General features: G+C 45.6%; 1 protein-coding gene across 2 annotated transcripts in view; it reads left to right on the plus strand.

Annotated features, from left to right (window-relative positions):
• Positions 1-4,865: 4,865 nt before the first annotated feature.
• The window catches only part of Pid1 (phosphotyrosine interaction domain containing 1), a 237,015-nt gene continuing 228,907 nt past the window's right edge, over positions 4,866-12,973 (plus strand). The window contains exon 1 of one of the 2 annotated variants that reach the window (XM_052750587.1): positions 4,866-5,113. In XM_052750587.1, the coding sequence (XP_052606547.1) occupies positions 5,084-5,113 (30 nt within the window). In that variant the 5' untranslated portion in view covers positions 4,866-5,083. The remainder of the gene's footprint in view (positions 5,114-12,973) is intronic. The other variant, XM_052750586.1, reaches the window with a different exon arrangement.

Consider the following 12,973-nt stretch of genomic DNA (forward strand, 5'->3'; position numbering starts at 1 on the left):
TAACTTCCTTTGTGGATGAATCCACTGATCAGGAATTGGCTCAGTAGTTGCTTGGGTCTTATTAGAGGAAATAGGTTGCTGCATGCTTGCCTTTAAGGGTATATCTTATTTCCTGTCCATTTCTGTCTCTTGCTTTGATTGTTGGTTGCATGAGGTAAGCTGCCTGTTTGTAGTCTTGTATATTGTTAAAGGACCAGCCTTAATAATAGTCTTCCCAGGGGCCCAGAAGAGAAACTACGAATGGCAAGAACTATTTTCAGGAAATGCATCTAAGTACACCAAGCTCTTTGTCCATCTACTTTATTCCTCTGGGATAAATACCTATCTACACAGCTATAGTTCTGTACTCAAGCCTAGCTCCTGTCTTGCCTGATTTCTCTCTACCTTTATCTGTTGTCCCCTCTAAGTTCTATCTTAATTCTCTGATCTTAGTTCTGCCTCACCTAGGTCCTTCTCACCTCGTTCTTACCCATCTAGAACTTTCCCCTCTGGCTCTTCCTCATCTTCCATCCTGACCTCCAGTTCTCTAGTTAAAAATCCTCTCCAGCCAAAATCCTCAATCTCCTCTCTTTGTTCTCCCTACACCTCAGTTCCCCCCAGTCTCTGAGGTCTTCAGTTATAAACCCAAGCCATAATGATCCTCTGGCAGAGCAAGGTCACCAGGCTTGAATTCTTACGGGGGTCATAAAGGCAGATAAGAATTCTCCTCAGGCAGTGGCCATCAGCCTTTCAGCAATGAAATGTTATATAACCATTTTTGGCAGAGCATCATTTTTGTGTGACTTTAAATAGACACGGCTTTGAGGTCTAAGTATCTTCACCTTTGCAGGCCTGTCTATATATGTTTATTTATAGGCCTGTGTGGCCTGTGTGCCAGTCTGTATGCATCTGTGCCCAACTGTGGGTAGCCTATGTGTGCTAGTATTTGCCTGGGTGCTTGATGGCAGCTGCCTGTCCAGCAGCCTTCATCTTTTTTTTTTAAAAGATTTTTTTAAATTTTATTATTACTGTTTATCAATGGGAAAATGCAATTTACACCAACAGCCATATGGGCAGGGGAACACATGGAGTTAATTAGCTATTTGTATAGGAGGATTACTTACTAAAAAAAATAAGAATCTCCAAAACAAAGGACAGTGGTAAATTTCACACTACCCTCCCCCAATGATCCCAGCATGCGATAATGCCAGGCAGTGGCCCCTGGGCATGTGGTAGTGGGAACTAATTTATGGAAGAAAAAACCACAAACCACAGAAAATTTAAAGAACCCCTTTCCCCCATATACACACACTCAGATACATAGTAGGATTACAGAGTGTTCAATACAATTAATTGAAGAGGAATGATAGGATTCCAGCAGCCTTCATCTTGAGTGAATAAAGTGTGCATTAACTAAGGCTTTCTGATTTTACTTTCACCTCCCTGGCCTCCCATAACTCTCTTAACTTCTGAAACATCTCTCTAGCCCCTGAATTTTCTGATTTTTTTTTTAATTCATATCTACAACTGTTTTAGTAACTTGGAAATAAGGTCAATAAAGCCCCAAGAAAGACTTTCTTATGCTCACTCTTGCTAAATATGCAACCATAATAAATTCCCTTGGCCATCTGTTTAAATTAGAACTGTAAGTTAGCTTTCATAGGGGCTGTCATTTTTATTTGAGAAACTAAATGGAATAATGAAATCTTACAAATATTTCAAGTGGGAATGACTTAACCTCAGGAAGCATGGGCTACTTCATGAGAATCTTATTATTCCAGTAACAAAAAGGGAAAGAAATATAATAGGGACACAAACTGATGTTTTCTGTATACCTACCATGGCAGGGCAGGTTCTATATTATAATCCTAAGTATTGGATATATTCACTCTTTTGCAGACTATCCATCTGAGTTTCTGCAAGGCAAATGACTTACTAGGGATGGGTAGTACTAAAATTATGCATTTTATTTAGCTTACTTTAAAAACATAATTGTATCCCAAATACTTCTTAGCTTCCGCACTTCACAGTCATGATCTTAGTGGCAGCATGGTATTTTAACACATTTTTGGAATGTTGGACCAAAATTTGTTTCATCATTATCCTGATGTGAACATCTAGGTTGCTTAGATTAGGGCTTAGAACTCTGAATTAGATCAGATTTGGTTTAGTAAAATGCTGAAGGTGTTTGTAATGATTCTGTGGATCGCATGTCTTTTTTCCCCTTTGTCACTTCCCTTGAGCGTGTTTTTATTAACATGATTAGACCTGTTTAGATCATTGGCAGCGATTAAATACGTTAAATTAGACACGTACTTCTGTATCTCATGTTTTCACTCACAAAAACCAAGCACCTTTTGCATACTTCAAGAATGGTTCCTTGCCAAGAACAAACCTGTTTGCCCCTTTAAAGAGCACTTTTTGAATGATCATGATGGGCCAGCTTAGAAGTACCAGGACCTCGCTGGTACATCCCTACTCTGGCCAGTAGATGGCTCTGTTTCATTCACCCTCCTCTGCAGGTTCCTCCTGAATGGGAATGCTTGGGAAACCTAAGAGTGGGAGTCAGCCCTTTTGTCCCACCCTACTGCCCCATACCTGACCCTCTTCCCTTCAGTCACCTAGTTTCCTGATTCACTGCCTAGGAGAAGCTGGAACAAGTGATTTGGGTATAAATACATCCTTAGTTTCACAAAGTAGGAACTGGTGGTGACTGAAAGCATTCTCCCCTGAGCTGAAGCCGATGCCTCTTTTTCTTTAAATAGCACCATGCTCACAACTAGAGGCTGCATTCCTGAGTCATAACAATTAATTACATTCGGAGGTGAGAAGACGGGATTTAACGCTCTAATGCGATTTGAATTTAGGCTGTTATCTCATCCTGCTGCTATTTAAAACAAATCATTTTCCCCTATGGAAGTATCTGCAACCAAGGACGGTTTCAAAGCTCATCTGAAGACATCCCTGGCAACTGGAGATTCCTATTTTAGCTGCCTGAGGGGTTTCATGTGTATGTTTGGAATTGCTAGATTTTATTAAATGAAGTGAATCTCTTTCAATTTGGCGACGTGATTAAGGAGAAGTAGGAGATCAGAAGGATGTATTTTATCAGGAATTTTCTAGGTGTTATGAGTATGCCAGGGAACTAGTTACTAGAAAAGGGAAAAAAAATTCTCATCTGAAAGTGGCAGGGACCAACTATATCAGCAAAGCTGGAAGGTACATTTCCACACAGGACTTAGGCACCTACCTACACAGGGTAAGCAGGTGTTTTGTTTTGTTCTTTTTTAAAGACAGGTTCAGAGCAAGGATATGGGACTCTGGAAGTGATAGGAAGGTCCAAGTTAGCAGGAGAGCCATGTGGATGTCTGATGAGATAAAGACCAGCTTGTGGCAACACTGTGGCTTTGCCATTGGCTCGGTGGGACACCTGAGGTCCTAGATTTACCTGGGATGTATATCATATAGTGACTTCAAGATCCAAAAGCCTGGAGCCTTGGGTCTGAGGAGCTCTTCACATGGCCCTGTGCACCTTGGGAAATGGGGCATCTATCCAACTGAGGAGTAGACTCTGGAATACTTCATTCTGTGGAAAGTACTCTCCCCATGCAGGATGAGGGACAAGACCAGTTCTTCCCTGTACAGGAACTGATGTTGATTTCACAAGGGTAATTAGGCTGTGTGAGGTCTTATAATGCTTTCATACCAGCCCCGCTGACCTCTGGACCTTCCCTTGCAGTAGTTTGGGGCCATGTTCTCCCTTCTCTATTTGTTCTGCTTTGGAAACTCTACTGCACACATCTTGTTCCTCAGTGCTGCAGGCCCAGGTACCCATTCTAGCTCTATCAACCTCCCCAGAACCCCTATGTCAGATGGGTTTGCATCCCAAGGTGTTTCAATGGCCAGGAACTCCCACCTCCATGCCATCTGAGTGCATTGTTCAAGCCCCTCTTTGGTCTTGTGACCTGGATAGGTGACCCAAACTTCACATGCCTCATTAGTTCCACTGATGCTCTGGGGGTAGTCACACTCATCTTGCAGAAGTGCCCAGAGGATGGGGAGAGCAGGAACTGTACGGGTGCTTTGTGAAGAGTAGGGCTGGACTGGGGACCTCCAGACCTGGGAGGCCAGTATGGTGGCCGCATGGGTACTGAGAGGTCCCTTGGCACCTGGCAGATCTGGGGATGCTTGTTGGTGAGCTAGAATGTGACTTTTCTCTTAAGGCTCCCAGGTCCTTTATCCAGCAGAGTCCCACAACATACTAATGCCTCTTGTCTTCAAGTCTTTCTGCAGGCATTTCCAAAGGCCCCATTGAGGACACTCTCCTCTGCTTTTTTCCATACACCAACCCTTTTGCTTTTCTTCCCAACACTTCCAGTGGGTCTTTCCTCCATCACCACCATCTCCCTCACATAATGTAAGCTCAGGAGAAGGGTATGCTCTCGTTTTCTGAGCACCACCATATCTCAAGAACTTAGAGAAGCAGGTGGAGCATCACAGGCGCTTAGTTAACAAGGGACAGAAGTGTATCCCAGCATCATGCCATGTGTCCCAAGTGATTTCGAGACTCCTAGTGAATGGAACCCGGTGGGGCATCACTCTCTTGCCACCAGGCCCCTTTTCCCCAGCCACTTTGTGCCTTCTCCCAGATCCCAACGTGGGGTCTTGACCAGCTTCTTGTCTCTGTGCTGGTCCCTCTCCAGTGTTTGCCGGCTGCCGGGGGTCTGCAGGGTGCAGACCCCACAGCCCAGGGCGCCGGTTCCCCGCTGCAGACGCCCGCCTGGGCATGCTCAGAGCGCGCAGGTCCGGGTGGTGGCGGGGGGAGGAGGGAGCGGCCACGGCGCTGGGCCCCGGGCGGAGCTGCGCAATCGTCTGAGCTGCGCACGGACTGGCGGCGGGAGCTGAGCCCACAAGTTGCAGGCAGCGGAGCGCCACCTCGTCCCGTTCGCAGCCCCTGCGCCCACCGGCTGCGGCCGGTGCCAGGACGCTCAGCCCTCAGACGCTGATCCCAGATGTGACAGCGGGATCGCGGCCCCATCTCCTTCCCAGCACGATCCACAGAGTCTCGCCTGCTTCTCCGCTGCCCAAACCCTAAGGCTGGAAGATGTGGCAGCCAGCTACTGAGCGCCTGCAGGTAAGGGGCACCCGAGGGGCTTGGGTCCAGCCTGGAGGAGGAGGTGCCGGGCTGACATATCCACAGTGATGCCTTGGCCCATTTCCAGAGATTTAAACCCCTACCTCTCCCCGACCCCCCAATCCTGTAAGATGCATCTACAGGAACTGGATGCTGTGGGATCATCCAGAGCCCTGCACCCATCCAGGGTCAAGGGATGGTGAAACTGATCAAGGGGCTGCCTCCAGCCTTACAACTTTTGGCTTGGAGGTGTTGGTGCGCGTGGTGATAATAAATAGCGTTAGACTTTCTGAACAGCATTTAAGATTGCATCCCACTGACACAATTTACTGGTCTGGGGTTAGGATATTTGAATCTCTCTCTCTCTCTCTCTCTCTCTCTCTCTCTCTCTCTCTCTCTCTCTCTCTCTCTCTCTCTCCTAGGAAAAGACAGAACAAATGATTTGTGAAAGCATGCATTTTGCCAATATAGTTTGGAAATGTCAAGCTTGGTTTGGCTTGGTCGTGGTATGAGACGTATTTTCTTTTCCCCTTATTGATTGGCACTCTCCTCCTTCATGTCCCCTGAATCCAATCTCCTATAGATATTTGAAAGGCAAAAGTTAATTTCTACCAGGAATGACGATGTCCCAGGTCATCCCACCAAAAGTTTTTCATTGCTGTTGTCACAGGGTCTTTGATTCAAGTTCTGAAGCTAGGGAACTGGAAGAGGGGAGGTAACACAGGGAGTTTTCCCAGATCTGACTCATCCAGTGACACTTTGGTCCTTGGGATGGCCCTGGCTGGAAGGTTTGATGACTGCCGTTTGCTCACAGATGCTCTCCAGGGGAGCAGCAGCAGCTAGTCTCTAAATCCTACAGTTAGACTTTTGGCAGACTCAGGGCCACACTGTTGCATAGTAAACTTTGAAGAAGTGTTTAAGCATGGTTGGAAGTTGAGTATCGCCGGGAGACTTACTTTGGAGAGGCCAGGATACTAGCTGACTTGGGACGTTTTTCAAACAACATCTTAAGCTCCAAACACAGACCGTCAGATGCTCAGCAAATCCAACTCCGCCTCCCAGCCCTTATATTATACCCAGCCTTAGCCTGCAGGGGGCATTGCATTTCGCAGAACTAGATTACCCTCACCCCACAAAAAACCCTTTCCAATGTTCCTCAGGACTGCAACTTGGAGGGAGCATGTTCTCACTTATAGAGCCCTAGATTCCAGGCCAATTCTTTCAGGTCTCAAACAGATTAAATCAAAACCTTTGGGTAACTTTGGAGATGAAGAGGTGGTGCCCAGTCTCCTGACCTCCTCTCTAGTTTATTAAGAGAACATCAGAGTGCCCTTGGGGCAACTGGCACAAGGTAATCTAAGTATATTTTATAAGTGGTATCAGATGTCAGTGATGCATTCGAATTCTTCCTCTGGTTCAAGGCCTGAATTCAATTCCAGAGAATCAGAATGAGTGAGTGGAGGTGGTGGTTGCCATCCAAATGCTGAGAATAGGTCTTGGAAATCCTTTCAGAGATGTGGTCACAGGCCCTCAAGGTGCTGTGTATTGCCTGGCACTCTGTGCCTCTGAACCATTTTTATTTATTGAAGTTATTCTTACTGGCCTATTTCATTCCTCTCAGCTCTGCAGCAAATGACCCTTAGCTTGCAAGTGGTCTGCCTTTAATCCCCCTGTGGATATTTCTCCTTGATTGACTTGTTTCCTTGTACTTATGTGAAACATGCACATGTATTTTGGTGTGAGCATTTTGTAGTTTGGGTATGCTATGAATCTGCTTTTATTTAAGGTGCCATGCTGAAAGAGCCTGGATCTTAGGTTTCTGGAAACTGTAGTAAACCCTGTGCAACAGCTAGTCACTGCTGGAGGGATTTGCCAGTACCACTACATGGCTCCAAATTTAAAAATCTTATCTCAGATCTGGAGATCTGTAAAAGTGAGCCAAATGGGGAGCATGTTCTTCATGCTCATGGCTTCTTCCCAAATTGCTCCTAGATTCTTCCTAAAGACATACAGTTTATAGGTTTTTGGTTTTTGCATCTTTGAGAGGGAGTTCTGGAGGCTGAGTTGGTGAGACAGCTGCTTGTAGTAAGTTACTGATGCTGCTTGTCTGGGTCTCTCTGTCAAGTGGTTACCTCTATCATGTCTCTGCTGTCTCAGATGATTTTCAGCCTCCTTTAGTCCTTAAGATACAATCATACAGACATAATGGTTTCTGGTTCTGATGTTTCCATGCCCAGATACAAAAGGCATGGATATGGCAGTGGGGATGGTATTGAGTGGGGAAATTGCCCGAGAGCATGCTTTTCAGCAGATCTTAAGCCCTACTCTCTGCTTTCAGATATCTTCAGTCCTACAAACTCACTTATTTTTTCCCTCACTGATTTTCAATACAAACATTTTGAGAGGATCCAGAGCACAGGAAATACTTCAAGGAAGCATTCCATGAACTTCCCAACAGGACCAGGCCATCCATCAGTTGTATAAACACCTAGACACAGAAGAAGTCCAAGAGCAAAGAACAGCATCTTTTCTTAATTGATTTTTATCAGTTCCCATTGGAAAGCTCAGAGGATCTGGGAATGTGGCCCAACTTTCCCAAGCCCAGACATTCACCCTCTGACTGACTGTCTGTTCAGTGAATACAGTGAGGGATCAGGAGCTTGGAGAATCTTCCATCAGACTGAATTATTATTGTCATCATTATCTACTTGTTAACAATAACAACAAAAATGCTGCTTCTCTTTTCTGATTTGAAATTTAGTTCTTTGACCCAAATTCAGTCCAGACGAATGGACCTGTTGCCCTGGGCAGGGCTGAGCTGGGTAATTTCTCATTCAGTCACAAGAACTGTGGCCACTTCATCTGCTCCCTTGAATGTTAAACTGCTGTGTTGCACTCAAGTTCTTTCCTGGGTGCTTCTGCCATTGAACATATAATAGGATCAAAAGGGACATGAAGACTTAAATCGTCATCCCAATTTTTTAAAAATGTAAATATGAACTCCTCCTTTTTCATGTTCTCCTATGCAAAGTTGACTTTTTTTTTCTTGTAGAGAGTCACGAGAGTTACAGATTTTTAAAGAGGCTGTTTGAGGCAGGATCTTTTCAGACAAGTGGAGGGGGCTTTCAGTAGAAAAGGCTAAGTCTTTTTTTTTTTTCAAATAGAGATATTACTTCAGCTTTGATACTCCAAAATCTGCCTGGGTTTTTTAATAGATTTAATGATTGCTTCCAGTGGTCTTTAGAAAGACAAAACCTAACCAGGTAAGGGTGTTAGTTATGTGTTATAAGTGACACATAAGCCCCTAGAGGAGAAGAAGGATCGTGATTGAAAGACTGTCAAAACAAAGAAGGCCAACACATCCTTAGGGGTGGGGACATTGTGAAGATGGAGTGGATAAGAGCAGATAAGTTCTAGCAAATTCTATGACTGTGTATAAAGCACCTTCTCACAAGATATTCCATAAAGGTTCCAGTTGAGTCATTTCTGGGAGATCACACCCTTTCCATTCTTATCCCTACATCTGCGTTTTGTTTTCTCAAGCCTGGGACCCCTCTTAGTCTCTTCACTCTCATTCAGCCAGTGCCTTGGACAAAATGAGGACGTGCAGAAAGAAAACCACGGCCACTCAGAAAACCATTCTTACCTGGCCTTACTTTTGGTTTCCTGTTAAACTTCTGACTGATAAAGAGGTTGACCTTTTCTACTTGCCCTTCCCAGGGAGATCCATGCGTCCCTCTTTAGGTCCTCCTTGTTAGGCAGCTTCTCTGGAGCTGTGGGTTGTAGTCTGGCTATCCCTTGCTTCACATGGAAGTGAATGAGATCTCCATGAATAAACTGGTGGTGGTGGGGGCAATGAAGGGTAGGGTATGGGGAATCAGAACATAAGGAAATGGGGTGGTCGAGCTGGAACAGGGATGGAATGGGAGAGCAATGAAAGAGATGCCATGATAGAGGGAGACATCATGGGGATGGGGATAAACCGGGTGCTAGGGAAGTTCCCAGGAGTCCACAAAGATGACCCAGCTTAGACTACCAGCAATAGTGGAGAGAGTGCCTGAACTGGCTTACCCCAGTAATCCGATTAGTGAATACCCTAACTGTCATCATAGAGCCTTTCTCCAGTAACTGATGGAAGCAGATGCAGAGATCCACAGACAAACACCAGGCTGAGCTCCAGGAGTCCAGTTGAAGAGGGGGAAGAGGGATTCTATGAGCAAGGGGCATTGAGATCATGATGGGGAGACATACAAAGACAACCAAACCAAACTAGTGGGAACTTATGAAATTTAGACCAATACCTGTGGAGCCTCCATGGGACTGGACTAGGCCCTCTGCATAACTGAGACAGTTGTGTAGCTTGATCTGCTTAAGGGCCCCCCTGGCAGTAGGATCAGGATCCTACAAGCCTGGTGCATGAGCAGGCTTTTTGGAGCCTACTACCTATAGTGGGACACCAAGCACAGCCTTGAGGCAGGGGGAGGGACTTGGACCTGCCTCTACTGAATGTACCAGGCTTTGCTGACTCCCTATGGGAGGCCTTGCCTTCTTGCAGGAGGGAATGGGAGGTGGGTTGGTAGGCGGGGGAGGCTGGAGGGGCGAGAGGAGGGAAGAGGGCGATCTGTGATTGGTATGTAAAATGAAGAAAAAAATTTGTTAATAATCATAATAAAAAAGGTTGACCTTTGCTGGTGCTGTGACAATATAGGTGACAGAGTGACTTTAAAGGGGGATTTCTCTTGGTTCATGGTTTGAGGGAATACAGTCCACTGTATTGGAGAAGACGTGTTGGCACAGCTGACTCCCTGGTAGGGGCACATGCTGCTAGGATTCTCCACCTTTCATATCTCAGAGAGACAGTAACCAGAGAGAGGATGAGAGATGGGGTCCCCGCTCCCTACTCAGTGTCCTGCTTCCTCTAGCTAGGCCCCACTTCTCACAATGAATCCACTAGCTGGGGACCAAGCAGCCAAGCACATCTAAACCATGACCAAAGTTTTCCATTAAAAGGTTTCTTGAGGGTTTTGGTGGCGGGTGGTGGTGGTGGTGATATTGTGTCCCCCAATATATTGTGCATCCTAATAAACTTATCTGGGGTCAGAGAACAGAACAGCCTTGAACTCCTAGTCTTCCTGCTGTACTTTTTTTTTTTTTTTTTTTTTTTTTTTTTTTTTGGTTTTTCGAGACAAGGATTCTCTGTGTAGCTTTGTGCCTTTCCTGGATCTCACTCTGTAGACCAGGCTGGCCTCAAACTCACAAAGATCTGCCTGGCTCTGCCTCCCGAGTGCTGGGATTAAAGGCGTGCGCCACCACCATCCAGCATTTCCTGCTGTACTTTGTCAGCTCTAGGATTGCAGGCTTATGCCACTACATCCATTTTATGTGGTGCTGGGGGTCAAGCCTGGGAGGCTTAATGCATGCTACTCAAATACTTTACCAACTGGGCTACATCCCCAGCCACTACTTACATTTTTTATTTTGGACCATGGTCTTATCTAGTAGTCTAGGCTAACTCTGAACTCACTCTGTAGCCCAGGCTAGCCTGAGGTTTGTGAGCCTCCTGCTTCTGCCTTCTGAGTACCTGTGGTGTCAGTCTGTACTTCCATCCCAGGCTGGCTTTCACATTTCTTATTGCAGCAATGTGGTTGGCTATGCTAACCCAGGGCTCCTTAAGGTTTGATGATTTAGGTCTTTGAGAGAAGTAAGCTACTCGGTCACATGATGGTTGGAATTCCCCAGTGTTCTTTGAGATGCTTTCCCAATGGAGCTCATGGTATTTATCTGGATAGTCTGCCTGAGTTCAGGTAAGACGTGGAGGAAAAGGGGCTGGAAAGATCCAGAACTTGTGCTTCAAAGAACAAACCTTCTCCTCAGAGACCCTGCCCTCCCACCAAGTTCACCCCTTAGTTTGCACTTTTGCATCTCTTATAGCAAAGCACAAAGCTCTATGCCTTCTCCTCCGTGAAGAGAACGTAGAGTGGCTGGTCGTTAATCAGACATGAGTTCCCCTCTCTTAGACATTCACTGTTTTACATCATTGACTTCCTTCAAGCCAGTCAGCAAAATCCCCACTAAATGATTTGCAAAACACTGGCATTGGAAGATTCCGAGTCCTCTAGCTCCTCATTGCTCAATGGCTGTTTCTTATTGACTGTTCTGGTTTATCTTCCAGCATTGGGCAACCTCTGCATTTTGTTTGATGTTCTAGATTATTTCTCCCCTCCCTTCCCTGCACATTGACTCCATTCTGCCCTGTCCCTTAGCCCTGGAGGAGACACTGGTGGAGTCAGCCTGCAGCCCTGAAGCCACTAGAAATCGGACTGTCTTTTTCAGGACTGCTCTGTGACTCCCTGAATAGCAGTGGGCCACCTTATTGGCCAGTAAATAAAACTAGTTCAGAGGTGCTCAATGGCTACAGTGTGCCTCTGGATCCCCAGGGGCTCAGATCTAAACAGAGGCTCCGTAGAAGGAGAACACGAAAAAATAGTTGAGGTGTTTGTTCACAGCCTTCCTCACAGTCCAATGTAATTAGCTTACCATCACCTTACATTAACTAAAAACCAAGTTCTGATCCCAGTTTAGCAGCTAATTAGTGATACACCACCATAGTGTGTTGACCAGATCTGACCTCTGGGTGGGCCTGGGAACTGAGAAGGGAAGGTGTCATAGAAGAGAGACAGAGTTACTTCATACGTGTGGCACTTTTCAGTACCTCCAGTGTCTCAGCAAGGTCTCCTTTTCCATGACTGATGACCCAGACACCTTCTGTAACCTTCTGTTTGCTCTGTGATCTCACCTTGATAAAGGGCCTTCTGGTAATAATGTTATTGAGCAGACTGTCCCAGAAATCAGGCATCATTTGGCTAAAAAGTAACCAAAGAAGTGAACCTGTCTCTTCATAAATAAATTTGATTAAGTTGTTTATCAACAAGGCTATAGTTTAGACTTTGTATGTTTTTGTACATATGTATGCTTATTCATGTGTGTATAGGTCTATGTATGTGCACTTGAACATGGAGGTCACAGGACAACCTTGGAAGCTGTTCCTCAGGAACCATCACCTTGAGTTCTTTGAGACAGAGTCTCTCACTGAGTCTATAAAGCGGGCTGACCAGTGAGCTCCATGGCTCCTCCTGTCTCTACCTTCCCAGTATTGTGATTAAAAGCACATGCCGTTTTGGAGGACAGACTTGGATCCTGCTTAAGTGGCAGGAGCTTTCCTGCCTGAACTGTCTCTCCAGCCCTATGTTTAGTTTTATAACTTCTCTGGTTTTGCTTTCTCCATTTATGCCACAGAAGTAGCCTCTTTGCCAAGATTTCAGAACACAAGGTACCCCCATTGGACAGAAACATGTTTCTTGAGACTGATAATTTTAGATAGTACTGTCACTGTATCTGTGTCTGAGGTTTTGTGCTCTCTCCCATCCGTCATTATTGCACACCTTCCAGATCCCAAGCCTCCTGCAGGGTGAAGGTGAGTAGAGGGAGCTTCTAGAAAGGAAGGATATCATTGTATACTTTGGAGGACTCTTTTTTTTAAAAATCTCCAAGTTGGACTTAGTATTATTTTGTCCCCTGGTGTGTGTCGCAGCTTTCACTGTTTCTGATGGTTCTGGCTTCGTAAGCCAGAAGCTGTGTAGATGGTGTAAACTTCTTGGTGGTTGAGCCTCACTTGGGAAAGCTCTTTTAGACTTGTCTAATGAGAAAGTGTGAGCCATTGCACAGAGTTATCCTCACAGCTGGGAGTTGAGAACATGGGTCCAGGGTTCAGCTCTGCCCCTCTCTCATGCACTTCTGAGAGTGAGGGTGGGGCTGGGAGTTGGATTGTGTCTTGGGAGGGGGTGGGCTGTCACACACTCT

This window comes from Peromyscus californicus, unplaced genomic scaffold, assembly GCF_007827085.1.
Source record: "Peromyscus californicus insignis strain IS unplaced genomic scaffold, ASM782708v3 Scaffold_21__1_contigs__length_65335640, whole genome shotgun sequence".
Classification (NCBI taxonomy): domain Eukaryota; kingdom Metazoa; phylum Chordata; class Mammalia; order Rodentia; family Cricetidae; genus Peromyscus; species Peromyscus californicus.